General features: G+C 41.1%; 1 protein-coding gene across 5 annotated transcripts in view; it reads right to left on the bottom strand.

The window, feature by feature from the left end:
- The window catches only part of CPVL (carboxypeptidase vitellogenic like), a 127,853-nt gene extending 108,582 nt beyond the window's left edge, over positions 1-19,271 (bottom strand). The window contains exons 1-2 of one of the 5 annotated variants that reach the window (XM_061414257.1): positions 18,694-18,780; positions 12,583-12,643 (exon numbers count right to left, since the gene is read on the bottom strand). Coding sequence is in view for 3 of the 5 variants with exons in the window: in XM_061414254.1 (XP_061270238.1) it covers positions 18,694-19,030 (337 nt within the window). In the remaining 2 variants the exon portion in view is untranslated. Of the gene's footprint in view, positions 1-161; positions 203-12,582; positions 12,644-18,693 lie in introns of those variants that run through there. The other 4 variants (XM_061414254.1, XM_061414255.1, XM_061414253.1 and 1 more) reach the window with 4 other exon arrangements.
- Positions 19,272-19,836: the final 565 nt, after the last annotated feature.

Here is a 19,836-nt window from a genome sequence, read left to right as displayed (position 1 = left end):
ATTGGGTGTATAGTATATTGTCCTTATTTAATACTCATTAATAATTTCTAAATTTTCTATAATAATTAATCTTATAATTAGAAGAAAGTCATTTTTGATTTTGCTCTTTTATCAGTGAAGCAACTGGTAGGCATGGCTTGTTCCTTATTCCTTATTACTACCTGGTTATGACCTCTTGCGTTTCCTAGGAGTAAGAGTTCTGTTTGTCCTTTTAGAATAGGTTCTGCTCTCGCTAACATTCTGTGAAGATGTGTCCTGATCTCATACTGTCATAGAACCTCAGAGACTCAAAGTCTTTGTTGAATTAAAAGGCTCTGCATTAACATGAGATGCTGTTCTAATAATAATTACTCTGATTGCACTTATATCCAGTTCTGCCTGGGGTAGAGTCCATAACAAATGTGAATATAATTGGTTCTAAGCAAATAGCTGTTGAACTGATGGGTCTAAATAATGAATCATAATATGTTAGACATACAGGAGTAGTATATGTTCATAGGTCCAATCCCTTCATCTCACAGTCTAGACAACTGGAACTAGAGAATAAAATATGTTGTAAGCTGTTGAGCAGCAAAACCAAGACTCAAAGCCAGGATTCATTTATGGCCCTAAATCTAATCAGCTTTCCACTCGCCCATCTGTGGTTGTAATTATATATATTCAAATATTTTGACTCTTATCGTCTCAATAGATAGTAATGGTCTGCTACAGTCTAAATTCCTTTTGTTAAATGTTTAAAGCATGTAGTACAAATAAATAAATATACAAATGAATAAACAGATACATGAACAAGTAAGTCTTTCCAGAGAAATTTGGGTTTTAGAAACGACTTGTACCAATCCAGGTTCTAACATGACTCATTCACTGAACCTTGGGTAGGACAATGACTTTTCTGGGTCCCAGTCAGTATGTTAAAACCAATGGTTAGATCTCCAGGAACTGTGAGAGTCAGCTGTTCAATGCAGCTATTGCTCAAAATTAAAGTATAAAAGCTTTACCATTAAATATGTTATATTAAAACATAAGTGATAAATACTCAAAACTCATCACTACTTAACTATTTTACCATGTTTACTATGTTTTCTATCATCTATGCTCTGGAGCTATATTTTTCATATTTATCTAGTTGAAAGATTATATAATGGTTTGCTACTGTGCATTTCTTTCCACCTTGGTGTTGAGCAGCATCTCGTAGCTTGAAATCAGCCATGAAGGGAGTATTTATACAATAGAAACCAGCAAACAGCACAAATCAAGGCTTCCCTGGCCACCCTATCCCAGAGAACTCTGATATTCAACATTTATTACCTGCTCATGTGAGTCTCATGTTTCTTACTTGAAAACTGAGCTGGAAACTACTTTCTATCAACTCACATCCCAGTTCCAACGGAAATGATCAGAAGAGACAAAAAGGGAAAATCCTGCCAAGCTGTCATCTGTGTGTAGAAGCAACCAGTTAATACGCTCAGATAGGCAAGGCTTTGAGAAAAGAAATCCGAGAAAGCCACCGGAAAGTGTGTGTTCTACCAGTGAAAAGAAGAATTAGAAACAAAAACTCCAGAATGAGGACAAAGAGCAAACATGTTAAGTAGCCCTAAGTCTTCTTCTCTCCTTCCCATTTCTGCATTTTACATTATAGGTTATTCCAAAGGATAAAATTCGTTCATATAATAAATGTCATAGCTGCAATTAAAATATTTATTTGGAGTCCTCTCACATATTTAATTGGAGAAGGCAATGGCACCCCACTTCAGTACTCTTGCCTGGAAAATCCCATGGGTGGAGGAGCCTGGTGGGCTGCAGTCCATGGGGTCGCTAAGAGTCAGATACGACTGAGCGACTTCACTTTCACTCTTCACTTTCATGCATTGGAGAAAGAAATGGCAACCCACTCTAGTGTTCTTGCCTGGACAATCCCAGGGACGGGGGAGCCTGGTGGGCTTCCATCTATGGGGTCGCACAGAGTTGGACATGACTAAAGCGACTTAGCAGCAGCAGCAGATATTTAACTGCCTTGAGTACCCCCAAAACAAGAAAAACATTACCCCAGACAAACAAACAAAAAACAGGACAACTAGTAACAGACGTTTCCATGAAATTTGCAATTAAAGAAAGGTACATAAAAGTGGTCCCCCTATTAAAAAGGATTCAGTCACCTCTCAAGATTATTCAGGCATATCCAAAGCATTTGAATCTTGAAGGGCTATTATGTAACCCTGAATTAAATACCAACCCAAATCCCAAATCTAGCTATTTTTTGCTAAGGATTTCCATGAAAACAAATGGTAAAAGAAAACCTTTATTTCAAAGGATACAGTATTCGTTTTCCTTGAAGCATCATTTCAATTTCTAAAATTGATATTTGAAGCACTGTTTCCCCAGAGAGGACATAGTACCTGACATACAGGGTGATGGGCAAGCTTTTGCTGAAGGGGCCCTGAGACTTACGTGCCTATCTCCTTTCCACAGGCTCCCCATCTGGCATCAGACAGTGGTGTCTAATCTTGCTAATTGAATTAGTCATCCCTATCTCTGCCACCATATCCTTGGGCTCACAGGAAAGGGAGACAAACTCAAGTTATGTGGCAGGTAGTGAACGAAAAGAATTAGGAAGAGGAGGAAATAAAACTATCTGACACTGTAGTAGGGAGCTTTACTTTGAAATCTCATGCTAACCAGAAGGAAAATTTGAATGGAGGTAGGAAGTGAAAGTAGCCAGTGTCCCAAAACGTTAATAATAGTTTGGAAACAGGAAGGCCCCGCTATGATCCAAGGCATCTTCATGATAATGATATCAGTAAAAGTCCCCAGTCATTAAATGCACTCCATGTATCAGAACTGTGATAACTACTTTATATTTTTATTTCTAATCTTTATCAGATAAGTACTATTATCTCATTTTACAGATGAGAAATTGATCCTCAGAGAACTTAAGTTACTTGCCCAGATTCACACAGGTAGTAAGTAGTACAGCAAAGAATTGAGGCCAATACCGATCAATTTTCAAAGACCATTCAATAATTCCAATATTACTAAAGTTGTGTTAATTTCTTAGTTGTGTCTGACTCTGTGACCCCATGGACTATAGCCCGTCAGACTCCTCTGTCCATGGAATCTCCAGGCAAGAATACTGGAGTGGGTTGCCATTGCCTCCTCCAGAGGATCTTCCTGACCCAGGGATCAAACCTGGGTCTCCTGCATTGCAGGCAGATTCTTTACTGTCTGAGCCACAAGGGAAGCCCATAATACTATTAACAGCATCTCCAAAATGAGCGATGTGCACCAGGATCTTATCTCCCTATTCAGGTGAGTTTGGAAATAACGTAAGAAAATAAATGTAAGAAAATAAAATTTTTGCCAGAAGGTAAATGAGGACGAGGGAACATTCTTCCCAAAGGTTTCAGAGGGAACAGACCCCACCAACACAATGATTTTGGACTTCTAGGCTGCAGAAGTCTAAAACAAATCTGTGATGAGTTAAGCCACCCAATTTGTGGTACTTTGCTATAGCACTGCTATAAAACTAATACATGGATAGTTGGGACGACTGTGGAAGAAGCCAAGGTGGGATGAAGGAACAAATAGTAGAACTTGAACAGTTCTACTTTAAGTTAGTATTAAGCATCTGGGTGAAAATTCTGAGAGGTCAACAATAAAATGGGAAAGGGAAGATAAATGGATTTTACATTTAAGATATGTCTGGCATTCTGGCAAGCCAGGATTTCCTACAGAATCCTCTATAGAATACTGATTCAGCAAGATATTATTGGGTTTTACAAGGATAAAACTTTAGGACAATCTGGGCCAAACAAATTAAAATGGGTTTCCTGGTTATAGAATGAACGTTTCAGGGCCTCTCACTTGCTCATGGACAGCATGTGTTTTATTCACTTCATTTATATCTGTGTCACTCTTCTTAGAAAGGCCTTAGGTCTCAAGGTTTATATAAGACATACTCAGATGAGGAAACTTAATCTTAGGTTGACTAGTTTCTCAAGCACAAGGTTAATTTTTTCAAGCCCTCAACTCAACCATGAAACAGTAAAAGCTCAAATTTGAAGCCAGATCTAGATGAGTCCAAAGCCCATATACTTTTCATATTGTTATTGTTCAGTCGCTATGTCGTGTCCAACTCTTTGCAATCCCATGCACTGCAGCATGCCAGGCTTCCCTGTCCTCACTATCTCCCAAAGTTTGCTGAAATTCATGTCCATTGATTTGGTGATGCCATTCAACCATCTCATCCTCTATCACTCCCTTCTCCTCCTGCCCTCAATCTTTCCCAGCATCAGGATCTTTTCCAATGAGTCATCTCTTCACATCAGATGGCCAAAGTATTGGAGCTTCAGCTTCAGCATTACTCCTTCCAATGAATATTCAGGGTTGATTTCATATATATCATTATGTAAATGACATAATACAACAAAATCTGCCTCCATGCAACTTTTGACAAAAAAGCAGAACTCTGGGTTAACTGGATTATCTTGGCATGCCATTGGCAAGATTCATAGGTGCTGAAATTGTGAGTGACTTAAGGGCAAGTTTATTTGCAAAAATGTGAAACTCACACTCAGAAATTGCTTCAAAATTAATTTCTAACTTCCTTCCACTTGGAAAATAATTTTAGGGGGATGGCTGAAGCCCTTAATCCTTTAAGACTCATGGCAAAATAAATGTTTTCCGCTGAGAAATTCTTTTTGCTGAAGTAAATGTACTCCTATTTTTTTAGAATGAACCTCCTTTTTGCTATCTATTACGACTAAATTTTTCATTAAAAAATCAGGATACACCATGTGGCAAATACAAGGATAAAACTAGGTATAATGGATAAGAGTATTTTGTGTGAGGATGGCCCTGGGAAATCTTTCAATGTCATCACCTTAAGCCATCAGTTGTCACTAAGGTGACAAGAAACTAACTCCTCCTTGATTCCAAAAGAGACAATGTTGTCATTGGGAGCAATCCCCATGCAAGCACTTAGATCATTTCAGTGCTTCCCTCATCTCTTCTGCACACTTTATCTCATTGGATCCTCACCATCACTCTTGAAAGGAGTTAATGCAGCTCTTTAACAGAGACTCAGGTGGATGGAGCAAATTCCCAAGGAGTGACACTCTAGTCAGTAGCAGAGCTGGGACAGACCCCCAAGTTCACTGGACTGGTCATTCATTTGATAAACAAATATATGTTAGCTCCTATGGAGTTTAGCTCTACTATATGCAAGACTCCAATGGAGGCACAGAAAACAAAAGAGACAAAGTGTCTGCCTTCATGAAGCTTCCCACATAAAGGAGACAAGAAAGAGGAAAGCTATTAAGAATATCAAAGCAGGGTAAAGGGTTAGAGAGGGATGGTGTGGGAGTGGTATTTTTAGGTTGGGTGATCGGGGAGGTCCCTCTGAGGAGGTGACATATGAGAGATCTGAAGTGACTATCTAGAGAGAAGAGAGTTTCAGGCTGGAGAATGCTGCTGTTGCTAAGTTGCTTCAATCGTGTCCAACTCTGTGCAACCCCATAGACAGCAGCCCACCAGGCTCCTCCATCCCTGGGATTCTTCAGGCAAGAGTACTGGAGTGGGTTGCCATTTCCTTCTCCAATGCATGCACTCATGCCAAGTCACTTCAGTCATGTCTGACTCTGTGCGACCCTATGGACAGAAGCCCACCAAGATCCTCTGTCCACGGGATTCTCTAGTCAAGAATACTGAAGTGGGTTGCCATTTCCTTTTCCAAGGCTGGAGAACAGTGATTGCAAAGACCCCTTAACTAGAGAAATCAGGATGGAAGCCAGGATGGCAGCAGTGTGAGAGTGATGGGGAGGGTGGTACAAATGGGATCAGGTATCAGATCATGCAGGGTGTTGAAGGCCAACATGTATTTGGGGGGCTCACTTCTTCCCAGCTCTGATGTTTCCATCATTGGTAAGGCTGGCCTCTGCCACCCTCTTGTTCATTCTGAGGAGGGTAGGATGAGAGGTAGAAAGATTTATCAGATAGATAAATGTGGATAAATCGGGCATGTAGGGCTCAGCTCTCCTGGTGTTTCACCAGGAAATAGTGCTTTCTGTCTCCACATGTGGGCTGTGCATGTCTGTGCAAGTCTTCTCTAGTCTGGGCTTTAGTCCACTTGCCTAGAAGTAAGAGCACCAACCCAACCCAGTCACTTTTAGTAAGAAAGGTAATATTTTACTCTCTACCTGCCTTGTTCTTTTGTCTTCTCAATTACCCCAGACCTCTGCTGCTGCTGCTAAGTTGCTTCAGTCGTGTCCGACTCTGTGCGACCCCATAGACGGCAGCCCACCAGGCTTCCCCGACCCTGGGATTCTCCAGGCAAGAACACTGGAGTGGATTGCCATTTCCTTCTCCAATGCATGAAAGTGAAAAGTGAAAGTAAGTCGTTCAGTCCTGTCCGACTCTAGCGACCCCATGGACTGCAGCCTACCAGGCTCCTCTGTCCATGGGATTTTCCAGGCAAAAGTACTGGAGTGGGGTGCCATTGCCTTCTCCGACCCCAGACCTCAGGCAACAGCAAAACATTTGCTATTTAGGCAAAGTCCAACAGAATGGAATTTGGGCTTTATGCTAAGGGTAATGGGCTGGAATTTTTTCCCACTACACCCCCGTCTCTATTATTCTGCAAACATTTCATCATATATGTGATTGAAAAAAGAAGTGGTTACTAGTATCAGCTTCACTCACATATCCAGAATTTGAAGTACCCTACAGTTTGGCTTGCCCACACCAGCCTTGGAAAGTTATGAAAATGGATGGTGAAAAATTATTTCTAAAATCAAACCATCCGAAATATCTACACATAGACAATAAAAGGGCAACAAAGTCACAACCAGACTATTCAGCAATAACAAAAGGATGCAGTTCTGAATCATCTCATTAAATATCCTAAAATCAAGTGTGATAGCATTCCAAGTGGAGACAACAGAAAAAGCCCACAGACTTGTTTATCTGGTTCTTGAGCCATGGAAACACCCCCAATTACTGCTTCTTTAGCAATTACTGAAAGCAAAACAAAACAAAACTATTTTCATTCTCTTATTTGCTGCATTCAGACTTGTCCACACCATCTTGCCAAAGTCATTAATGATGTCCATGTTTCCCACTTCGCAAAAGAAAAAAAGTTTTGGCCATTATCTCAATTGACTTCTTTGACACATTGACATTACCCCTTTGGTAAATTCTAAAATGTTCTCCTTCACGGTTCCCTCTTCTTCTGTCTTCCTTTAAATACTGGGTTTGTCAGGAATCTATTCTTGGTCCACAGCTTATCTCACTCCACACACTCTCTCCATGGTGGTCTCATCACTTTGAGTAGCACTTTCTATTGACACCACTCAAAATAATAGTTCCTCTTAAAAGCTGTGGGCTCATCTATTCAACTGCCTGCTGAACATTTTCACCTGATGTCCCATGGGCATATTAAACTCAGCTTGTCAAAATGGAGCCTAATTTGTCTGCTAAAACAGTGAACTGAACACATTTGTTTCTGCTTCTTCATGAAACCCTGTTAAAGTGAAAAAGATACTTTTAAAGGTATAAATCCCATGCCCGCCCAAATAGAAAAAACGAAAGCAAATACAGCACATCAAATTTTGTTGTTGTTAGATGGAGTGTGGGACTCACATGTACGTGTGTGTGCGTGCATGTGTGCTTAGTATGTCCAACTCTTTGTGACCCCATGGACTGTAGCCCACCAGGCTCCTCTGTCCAGGGCATTTTCCAGGCATGAATACTGGAGTGGGTTGCCATTTCCTCCTCCAAGGGATCTTCCCGACCCAGGGATCAAACCCATGTCTCCTGTATCTCCTCCGATGCACACAGATTCTTTACTACTGACCCACTGGGGAAGCCCTCACACATACACATTGCTAAATCTAAAACAGATAAACAACAAGAACCTACTGTATAGCACAGGGAACTCTGCTCCCTGTAATATTCTAAATGGGAAAAGAATTCGAAAGAGAATAGACACATTTACGTATAACTGAATCACTCTGGTGTACACCTGAAACTGATTCAATATTGTTAATCAACTATGCTCCAATATAAAATAAAAATTTTAAAAAGTGAACAAATAATTTACAGATAATGAAACCGGAATACAAATGAGAAACAAGCTAATTAATTCACATTACAAACACAAAAAGATTCAAAAATCGTACTAGATACAAAGAAGGTAAAAGTGAGGCATGGGGCTGAAAACAGAGGAATTGATGAAACTCTATAACAGCAGGTAGAGCTTCAGATGCCCTTCCCCACTCCATCAGGGGAAAGAAGAGACTTAGTCTATAGAAAAATTATTCTTTAGGAAATTAAACTAGAGAAATTCTTGTATTGGGAATATGAAACAGAAAAAATTGGGAATGAGGCACTCAATTGAAAACTAAGAGAAAGTCTACCTACTGACATACCCCAAACATGTCCCTTAACACTCAGCTTTGAGAAAACTGTCTCTGAAGCTCTCCATGTCTCCATCTCTCACCCTGCGCAGGAGACTGACGGATTCTTCTCTGGAATAAGTGAAGCATCTTAGAAAAAGGACCTATACATATGGACATGTGAGGTCCTCCAGTGAAAATTCTTGGACCCACCAATCAATTTCAGGGAATTTCTGAAAAATCCCTTCGACACAATGGAGCTTCCAACCATGAACTCAATTTCTCATACTTAATATAAACCAGACTGCAAAGAGCCACTGGACATTGGAAGAAAGCCTCTAATTAGAAAAAGAAAGAAAGAAAGAAACTAACTGAAGGAAAAAAACTGTAATGCATAGAACTGAATAGCTCTTCAAAAACAAAAAATATCTTTCAGGAGATAAGAAAAGACATTGCATTCATTAAACAATAGAATGTTATATGAAGAAGGAACAAACAGCAAGAATGTGCTCCTGAAAATTAAAACTAGGCCATAGTAATTTTAAAATTTTGATAAAAGAGTGGAACAGTAAAGTCAAAGAAATCTTGCAGAAAATACATCTAAAAGAGAAAACAGGACTTTAAAAAACAGGAGGGAAAAACAAAAAGAAAATTAAGAAATTGGTTCTGGAAGACCAATCTCTGACTAATGGAAGCTCTAGAAAAAGAAGGCAGATAAAATTCAGGGTATGAAATTACTAAAGAAATAATACAAAAACATTTAGCAGAGGTACAGACATGATTTCCAGATTTAAAGGAATCATTAGGTTCTTGGATCAAGGAACAAAAAGACATAGAACAAATTCCAAAAATAAAGAGACTACAGAAAACTTGAGAGAAAAAAGAGAGACAGAGGAAAAAACAGAGATAGTGTATAAAAAGAATCAAGAACAAAAATGGCACTGGACTAAATGGCAGCAATGGCAGCTAAAAGACACTGTAGAAAAATGTCTTTAAAATGCTTAGAGGAAAATTATTTTCAAACTAGAATTGTATACTCAGCCAAGCTATCAAACAAAAATGATTATAAATTAAAGAAATATTCAAGTACACATAAAGCCTCAAAAAACTGACTCATATATCACTTCTCAGAAAGCTACCAACATATGTGTTCTACCAACACAAGAAAGTGAAACCCAAAGAGGGAAAACATGGGATCCCACCAACAGGGGAACTAACAAAGGAGAGGTCCCAAGAAGACAGCTATGCCTGAAGAAAACCAATGCACTGAAGCAGTGACACAGAAGAATCCAGGGAAGATCCTCAAGAAAAAAATAAAAATCAATAGATATTGATATGGTTCCATCCCTGGGTCGGGAAGATCCCCTGGAGAAGGAAATGGCAACCCACTCTAGTATTCTTGCCTGGAGAATCCCATGGAGAGAGAAGCTGGTGGGCTCCAGACCATGGAGTCACAAAGAGTTGGACAGGACTGAACGACGAACACTTTCTCACACACACACACACGTATGTAAATGCATATATATGACTGATTACTTCATGAGTTTTGTGAAAAATCTAAGGATACTAGAGTTCTCTCAGCGAACAGAAGTTCTGATAGTGGCATAGAAAACTAAACAATCTGAAAAGAGGCAATTATTAACTCAGTGAAGAATATCAAATCATACAAGAAAGCCACTGCAACCAGTGTACACTACTTAGCTCAGTAGTGAGCAATACTTATACAATCAGTATAGTAAACAGAAGATATGGATTATAGCAACAACAAAAAATTCTGTAACGCTTTGAACAGGGCAGAGGGTAGGAAAGCTGGGGTATAATGTATGTTAGAATGCTAAATTCTGACTTTACTTAGTAGGAGTTAATAGAAAATACCTCAGGCTGATAAAAGTGTAACTCTAAAACCAATACATGAAGAAACAGACTAAGCACATTACTTAGAAATGTGAAGTTAAAGACTAGAGGAAACAGGTAAAAGAGTATGGAAGGAGACCTCAGAGATAAGGGAAGGGTGGGGAGTGGTCAGACAGAGGACTAAAATTTTTTGTTATGAAAATTTTAATAAGACTTGGATTTTTAACTTGTGTAGGGGAATTATGCTGACAAACATCAGAATCAGAAAAAGGAAGAACGAATATTAGGACAGAAATAAATGAAATAGAGACTTAGAAAAGATCAGTGAAACTAGGAGCTGGATTTTTTAAAAGATAAACAAAATTGACACTTTTAGCCTGACTCATCAAAAAAAAAAGAGAGAGGTGGTGGGGGGAGGGTGTCCAAATAAATAACATTTAAAATGAGAGAGGAAGACATTACTGTCAATATCACAGAAATACAAATAATCATAAGAGAACACTCTAGATAATTTTATACCAACATATTGGTCAATCTAGAAGAAATGGATTGATCCCTAGAAACATACAATCTTCCAAGACTGAGTCAAGAAGAAAGAGAAAATCTGGACAGATCAATTACTAGTGATGACATTGACCAGTAATCAAAAGCCTCCCCATAAACAAAGGTCCAGGACAGATGACTTCACAGGAGAATTCTAACAAACATTTATAGGAGACTTTATACCTATCCTTCTCAAACTATTCCAAAAAGTTGAAGTTCAGTTCAGTCGCTTAGTCGTGTCCGACTCTTGGCGACCCCATGAACCACAGCATGCCAGGCCTCCCTGTCCATCACCAATTCCTGGAGTCCACCCAAACCCATGTCCATTGAGTCAGTGATGCCATCCAACCATCTCATCCTCTCTTGTCCCCTTCTCCCCCTGCCCTCATTCTTTCCCAGCATCAGGGTCTTTTCAAATGAGTCAGCTCTTGGCATCAGGTGAAGAGGACAGAATATTTCCAAACTCATTCTATGAGGCTAGCATTAACCTGATACCAAAACCACTCTGTCAACAGGTACATCCTTGGGCAAATCAATTCACTTCTCTCTCTAGGCTTCACTTCCTTCATTTGCAAATTATGGGGATTCGATGTACTATATAATTCCCAACATGCCCTCCTGTCTTGGAATTTCTAGGATTCTAAAAAGTAGCCAAGGATAGGGATAAAACTGCTGCAGGTTCTGAGTCACAGTGATGATTCCTGCAGGCTACCTCAATGGAAGAACTTTCATGTCTGTGTTGGGTGAACTTAACATTTGACTGTCTGCAAGGCTGGAAATCGGTGAAAGGCTATTTTTTGGTCTGTGCTACAAGATGTTTACGTTTACTGAGCATAGAATTTTTTTAAAAAAACATATCACCAAATTCCAAATCAGTGGCTTCCAGTAAATTTAGAAACAGAAGTCTCAGACTTTCTAGATACTAACATTTAGGTGTTGGGTTACAGTGAACTGCAGAAAGAATCTTGGTTTCATAGCAAGTGCTATAGTCTCGAAGTTCTGAAAGTGCCTGTGCAATAGTACAAGGGGTTCACTCTCCTCCAAGCCAAGTTAATTCTACAAACATTCCAGTACTCAGAGGAGGAGGAAAAAAAAATAATTTCCAGTTGATTTCTTGATTGCTAATAACATTCTTTGAAGGAAATGGCAACCTACTCCAGTATTCTTGCCTGGGAAATCCCAAGGACAGAGGAGCCTGGAGGGCTACAGCGCACGGGGTCGCAAAAGAATAGGACATGATTTGGGACTAAACAACAACAATAACATTCTTCATCAAGAAACTTAGGCAGAAAATATTTCGTTTTCTGAACTAGCTATTACTGCCTTCCCCATGTGTCAAATATAAACTCTACAAGGCTCCAGATGGGTTCATCTTTTTTTTTCTTTCATTTTAATTTATTCTGTGTAGTTTAAAGTGAAAGTTAAACATCATACACACAAACCACAGACACTTTAGATATAGTGTTGACCATCATTAGAACAGTAAAGGCGAATAATCAATTTACGCAGACTCTTCATCTCTAATTTTACATCTCATTATACAAAGGTTAACTCTACATTTTTTGTGGCCCACCTTGGGAGCTTACCCACTTTATCCCAGTTAGGGCTTTCCCTGCAACAATCACATTCCTGGATCCTGCAAACGGGGAGGCCTCTCCATATTCTTTCTCCATACAGTTTTCTCTTCTTTAACAGAACTCAATGCATTAGGGATTTTTCTGGGCATAAACTAAAGCACAAAATACTTTGCTAAAACTTGTGGGGGTGTCAAAGATTAAAAAGGCATAGAACTTACCTTCAGCAAACGAAGGCAGGCATGCACAAAACCCAGTATCTGCAGGCAGACTGGTTGAGTTCTGCAATAAGGCCAAGAAACATCATCCTCTACGCCACTACTCGGAGAAGGCAATGGCACCCCACTCTAGTACTTTTGCCTGGAAAATCCCATGGACGGAGGAGCCTGGTGGGCTGTAGTCCATGGGGTCGATAGAGTCGGACATGACTGAACGACTTCACTTTCACTTTTCACTGTCATGCACTGGAGAAGGAAATGGCAACCCACTCCAGTGTTCTTGCCTGGAGAATCCCAGGGATTGGGAAGCCTGATGGGCTGCCGTCTATGGGGTCGCACAGAGTCGGACACGACTGACGAGACTTAGCAGCAGCAGCAGCATGCCACTACTAATAAACATAAGGCTTACTCAAGTCCTCACTGGCTGATTACCTCACTCCCAACGCCAATCCTATTGCTCACCGTGCCACTGGCTACTTCCAGTTTCAAGAACAAAGGATAAAGAAAACAGATAGACACATCAGAGTCAATTACAATAAATTGCAGAGTCAATATAAATTCTGCTGTAAGCCCCGTATCCTATCCCACTCTCTCTCCAAAGCCTAGGGATGGAAGGAAAGTAAGGAAAAAGGGGAACATGACTTTAGGTATGTAAGCAAGTGGGACAATGGGGAAAGCAGAACACTGATGGAGTGAAACAAGCAGGTAAACAAATAAAAAAGAGTTTTTCTCTCTTAGCACTTCCCAGGTGGTGCTAGTAGTAAAGAACCTGCCTGCCACTGCAGGAGACATACGACACATGGGTTTGAGCCCCGGGTTGGGAAGATAATCTGGAGTAGGGTACGGCAAACCACTCCATATTCTTGCCTGGAGAATCCCATGGGCAGAGGAGCCTGGGAGCCTACAGTCCACAGGGTTGCAAAAAGCCAGACAGGACCAAAGCAACTTAGCATAGCATAAAGGACTGAAGGTGTGATCTTCAGAAGAATTAGTAAAGTGGTTGTTAAACTCAATCTTAGCAGGTGTGATTTCTGAGAAGGTTTGACTCTTCCTGCAGAGTTAAAGAAGCTGGGTGACGCAGACAGCGAGAACAGACTGGTAGTCGCCAATAGAGAAGTGGGGTGGGGCTGGGATGGATTCAGAGTGTGGGATGCAAACTATTACATACAGGATGGATAAACAAGGTCCTACTGTATAGCACAGGGAACTATGTTCAGTATCCTAAGATAAACCATAATGGAAGAAAGTGTGAAAAAATGCATGTGTATATATATAACTGGATCACTCTGCTATACAGCAGAAATCTGCACAACAATGTAAATCATCTATATTTCAATGAAATACATTTACATTTAAAAAAAGAAGTTAAGTGAAAATAAGACAGTGCCAGAGGGCAGATACCCCACTAAAAATAACCAATTTTGATTTGAGCTTTCCTCTGAATTATCTACTAAACCAGAGGGGTGATAGGAAGGAACTCACATGTTCAAACACGTGATATAATGCCTGGCACACAGTCAGTCAGCATTTGGGAAGGTGATACAGTTCAATGGGCGGAACACAAAGAATTTAGACACAACTTCAAATGTGGCTCTGCAAAACTCTGTACCATTAGACAAAATACCTGCGTACTGAGTGGACCTGCCCTACCACTCATTGTTATGATGACAATGATACATGTACGTATATAAATTCATACGCAATACTGCAGACAGACAAAAGACAGTCCCTGCCCTGGCTTTCTAATTGAGACTGAAAAACAGTCCCTAACCACGGAATAGATGCTAATTAAGTCTAATTTCCCTTGCTTGCTGCTGCTAAGTCGCTTCAGTCGTGTCCGATTCTGTGCGACCCCATAGACAGCAACCCACCAGGCTCCGCCATCCCTGGGATTCTCCAGGCAAGAACACTGGAGTGGGTTGCCATTTCCTTCTCCAATGCATGAAAGTGAAAAGTGAAAGTGAAGTCGCTCAGTCGTGCCCGACTCTTAGCGACCCCATGGACTGCAGCCTACCAGGCTCCTCCATCCATGGGATTTTCCAGGCAAGAGTACTGGAGTGGGGTGCCATTGCCTTCTCATTCCCTTCTTAGTCAGTGGTATATTATAATAAGATGGGTTTACAGAGCTGAGCATTTATTTATTCATCACATAGAGCACATACAAAAGTACTAATATAAAAAGGGAGAGGGAAGTTTTGGTTGCTAAACATTTGGATAAAGGCTTGGTGACCAGGCATTCAGAATACATGTCCCACGTGAGGTTTCGTCTGGAAAGTATGACCACCATCATGACAGGCTGATATGGTTCCCAGATTAAGTAGGAGCTGCTTTGGGAAAAGATAGACAAATTCATTAGGTTACCTAGATGCCTGGTATTCAGAAATGGGTTACATGGATAAAGCACTGTATACTCTAAAAGTCTTAGATAAAAAAGTATTTCACTTTCTCTCTTCCCTATCTTCTGTCACTTCATCCTCCACCCTCTTTTCACAGCCTTTCTCCACATCGTGCCTCCTGCAATGGGAATAGGAAAGACATCACTCTACTTATATAGGTATGTTCTTTAGATTGACTGTTGTAAGCTGTCAAGAACAGCGGCTACAACAACACTGTAGATAAAATCATCATTAAAATATTGAATACAAACTGATCATTGAACATCTATATGTTTTTCTGTTCTAAGAATTCATATATAGTCAGATTTTCTTCAAGGTCTTGTCCTTTTTTCCTCCATCTGTACACTCTCATTCAACCACCCCCTGGATCACTAACTGCTAGTCCAGAATTTTGTTTCGTCCTAACCTTGCTACTGGGCTCCCCACTCTCAGCAGGGGATCCTCCACATGGGTACTCAATTAGTCCCTCAAACCCATGGAGTCTTATGACAAAACATAAACATCCCTCTTGAACTCCCCCCTCCTCTGACTTCCTGATTCTTAATGACACCCCCCACTCCAGTACTCTTGCCTAGAAAATCCCATGGACGGAGGAGCCTGGAAGGCTGCAGTCCATGGGGTCGCTGAAGGTCGGACATGACTGAGTGACTTCACTTTCACTTTTTACTTTTATGCATTGGAGAAGGAAATGGCAACCCACTCCAGTGTTCTTGCCTGGAGAATCCCAGGGACTGTGGAGCCTGGTGGGCTGCCGTCTATGGGGTCGTACAGAGTCGGACACGACTGAAGTGACTTAGCAGCAGCAGCAATGACATCCAAGGCTCTAAAACCAAGTCCAAATGTCAAGTCACAGGCAAAGTCCCGTCTTTCTTCCTCTTTTTCACATTTGGTGTACAAGTCAACTTTCACTTGCCCTGAGGACTTATGTCAAGCCTCCTAACTTGTCTGTAAGACTTCAGGTCCTCTCCACACCAATTCAGCCTAACATTGATGCTTAAGGGAGCTTTCTAAAGCGCAAGACATTTCTCTCTTCAAATGCGTTCACTGGTCCCTAAATGCAACCAGAATAAAGTATAAACTTCCTGCCATGAAATTCAATGTCTCCCACAATGTGATTCTGGCATAACTTTGCAGGCCAAAGTGATATGACCCCTTCATAAACTGTATGTTCCCGCCAAATCAAGCCCTTTTTTGTTCCCAGCTTTACTTTGCCTTCTACGTCTTTACAGGTAAGCATAGCTCTAGGCAAATAGGAGACATTAAATCAATATCAGTTGAAAGACAATAGAATCTAGGTGGGAGTATACAATACACTGTAAAATTCTCTCAACCTTTCTGAATGTTTGAAAACTTTCATAATCAGATGTTGGGAAAAATATTAGTCCATGTAAGATGAAGGAATGAATCTCTTGGGAGCTGGGTTCTCCTCTCCAGATAACCATACAGGTACAAGAAGATATGCCAAAGGGTCTTTCTGACAGATGAGTAACAAAATATGGAGTTCCAAGAGGGAAAGGAGGAAAAGCTAGCCCTGGGATGCCTAAATAATTATTTTGGCCAGTAAACAAGACTAGCAATTTAAAGACTGCTACTAACTAGAATCAGAACACAGAGAAAAAGTTAGAAGATAAGACCTAAGGATACCGGAAAGATGTGATGCTAAGAATTTGCTTTTTCAGGTTAATGCATCTAAGGACATAGTGAGTTATTCCTCCCACCCCCATCTTGCTCTCAGATTCTAGGTTAAAGCAGTAAAAGTAGAGCATGTGGTTTCATTCAAGGCAGTACCTGCAATATTTCCAAGAGAGAGGAATCTCAATACTCTGGTTTTGGTTCAGTTATACCCAGCAGCATAGGTTTTATGAAGAAAGCATCTGATCACTCTCCTGTGAACTCAGTCTATTGCTTATATCTTTGAACTTGCAACTGCATAGCATGAAAATTCAAACCTTATTACTGATTTTGACCGATAAAGTATAGTTCTTGGCCCTCTTACAGCTTACCCCTCTCCCAAATCAATATAGATATTAACGATTTGTTCTTCTAGAGGCATCTTTCTAATTATGCATAACTGTATTCTTGCTTGGAGAATTCTATGGACAGAGGAGCCTGGGGGACCACAGTCCATAGGGTCGCAAAGAGTCAGACGCAACACTTTCACACACTTCCCTACTTCAGTTCTTTTAAAATGTTCTTAGTTCAGTCCCTGAAAATCCCACATCATTAAACCCCTGGGAATGTTAAATAAACATGTTTGCTCTTTAAAATGAACTATACTTCCTATTAAGAATGGGTCAGTACCTATTAAACTTGGATATTAGGAGAAAGATACAGGGGTGTCTGATGTTATCTGGGGCAGTAACTAAGTTCTTCCTCTCTTGCTGTCTTAATTCCACACACAACAGGGTAATATTCAACACAATTATCCCCTCCAACAAATCAAACATTTTCCAAAACAAAAAGTCATTAACCAAATACTGTCATGGTGTTTGCATCTTGTTCCCCAACCCCGCAAGGGGAGTGAACTGATAAACCCAGGGGATTTCCCTTAACACTCTTCTAAGTCATTTGAACTGCCTGTCAGTCAAAGCTCACTTATTTCTCAGGCTATAAATTAAGCCTAGTAGAACTCCACTGTAAATTAGTTTATAAATGGGATTCACATATATTGTGGAGCCACTTATGCCCATCCCAAAGACCCAACTCCTGTAAAAGAAGAATAAGACTGCTTCTTACTAAGAACACTTGCATTACAGTATAAAGGGTTTCCACTGGACTTAGATTAGCCTGGAGTACAAATAAAGAAAGCCTAATCAGCTAAAGGGTTTTGACAACTTTTCAGACTTACTCATATGCTAACAAAGCAAGTGCAGTTACTTTCCCAAAAGTGTTCCAATCCCTATTTTGAACAACTTTCTTAAAAGTATTTTTTCAAGTTAATCAAAGTCCCACTGGATTTTTTTTCCTCCTTAAATCTCTGTTCTTACTCATCCCACCACAACAACAACAACAACAACAAAAGTAAAAAGTTGTCATTGCACATTTAAGGGGATGTGGAAAGGACAAGTATCTTTCAAATGGAGAGACAGAAGCTTAGTAAGCGTAAATAATTTGCTCAAGGTCACCACTTAGCCAAAAGCAATGCTAGGATTCAAATCCATACATGTGCCAAAGTACTTTTTTTCCCAGGACATCAAGGGGATCTAAAAGGCACTGGATGCTTCCATTTCACACACATCTTACATGTTCCCCTGGCTCCTATTAATTCCCCTGCAAGGACCATATCCACTTGGCAGGGAGCTCTTTCCACCTGCCCCATGTCCTTGGTTTCCTCCTAGTTCTATATTCCAGGAAAAATAGCCTTTTCGTGTGCCTTCCTTCCTTCGCTCAAGCCAAGTTTCCTTTTGTGGGACACGCACTAATCGAAGGCATTTTCCACTTTCTTCCATAAGATCCATGAAATCAAAACATCCCAAAGAGACTTGTTGAAGGAGGAGGGCGTGTCCCTCCCACCCCTCTTACTGAGAATGACTGAGGACCCCACAGCTTTGAGCTTCCCTGAAGCGCCCATGGCTTGGAAGAAGCCCAGGAGCAGTGTCTTCAAATTGCATTAGTATCAGGAGCCTTCGGGGAGCGTGTTCCCCGCTGAGCGCACTCAAAGCAGAATTATCCAACTTGGAAACTACGAGCCAGCCAAGATCTCCCGACCCCATCTTACCACATCGAGATTTCTTCCTTTTCGATGCCAAAGGCTGATGAGACCGCCTCCCGGAGCCTGTGAGTCCCGGGACTAGCGATCCCCGCGGAGCCGCGCACTTACGCAGGGCAGACCGCGCTCCTCCCGGCTTCGGAGTGCACGCAGAACCCTCTCTCAGGGTTCCCGAGTCCGGAAGAAGTAAGGCGGCCTTCTCCCTCGCCCCTCGCAGTCCCGAGTGTCCTGCAGACCGCGAGACTTTGAGTACCCCTCTCAGGAGGAGGAGACCCACGTGACCCAGACCTAAGTGGCCAGAGGTACGTCCCCACCCATTTCTGCCCACGACTTGCCCGCGCCCCATCAGAGTTTTTCCATCCTGAAAGAAGCCAACAATCTCAGCCTGAGATATTAACAATGAACCGAGGAAGACTGACCGTGTGGTGCAGCTCCATTTGATTTGTTTGTTCCTTTGTTTGTGGGTTTTTATTTTCTCTCCCACCTTTTTGAAGCTGCTATCTTAGAATTTCCACAGTATTTTGAAAAAATTTCCCCAAGCTGGTGCTTGCAAATCTGTTGTTTGCATCTGGAAGCAGAGTGGTATTTTACTCCCCCTGTTTAAATGCCCAACATACATTCCTAGATAGTTATTCCACATGGTAGTAGCACTAATGTTGGGGGCCCACTGAGAACCAGCACTGTGTCAAGTGCATTCTCTGCAGTACTGCATACTGCATCGGAGTATTAGAGCAACTGGATGTACCCTGTGTTATAACTGTCCCCACTTTGCACTCAAGAAACAGACTTGGAGAGGTTAAGTAGCCCATTCAGGGCCATCTCTTTTAAGGGGCCTACCTGAGTAGGTAGTTTTAACAACCATTAGGTTCAGGCCACTGAGCCGGACACTGGGGGAAAGACAGAGGCTTGTTTAAGAAAAAGAAACAACAGACCCACCATGGTGTCACTTGTGCTAAGCTCGTGTCACCAAACCAAGACCTAATACCTAACCTAGTTGCAAGGCCAGCCTTCCCTCCCTTTTAACATAATCTCAACCAATCAGTCTGGAATTCCCTGGTCAGTGCCAGTGAGATAATTGGCCTGGTAGACTCTTTTGTCCCCCCAAAGTAGGTGACCTTGCCTGAAATAATTCATTTTTTTCATTTATGACTT

Source organism: Bos javanicus, chromosome 4 (genome assembly GCF_032452875.1).
Source record: "Bos javanicus breed banteng chromosome 4, ARS-OSU_banteng_1.0, whole genome shotgun sequence".
In the NCBI taxonomy this organism is placed as follows: Eukaryota; Metazoa; Chordata; class Mammalia; order Artiodactyla; family Bovidae; genus Bos; species Bos javanicus.
Note: the sequence above shows the minus strand (reverse complement) of the source record. Positions and strands in the feature narration are given on the sequence as shown.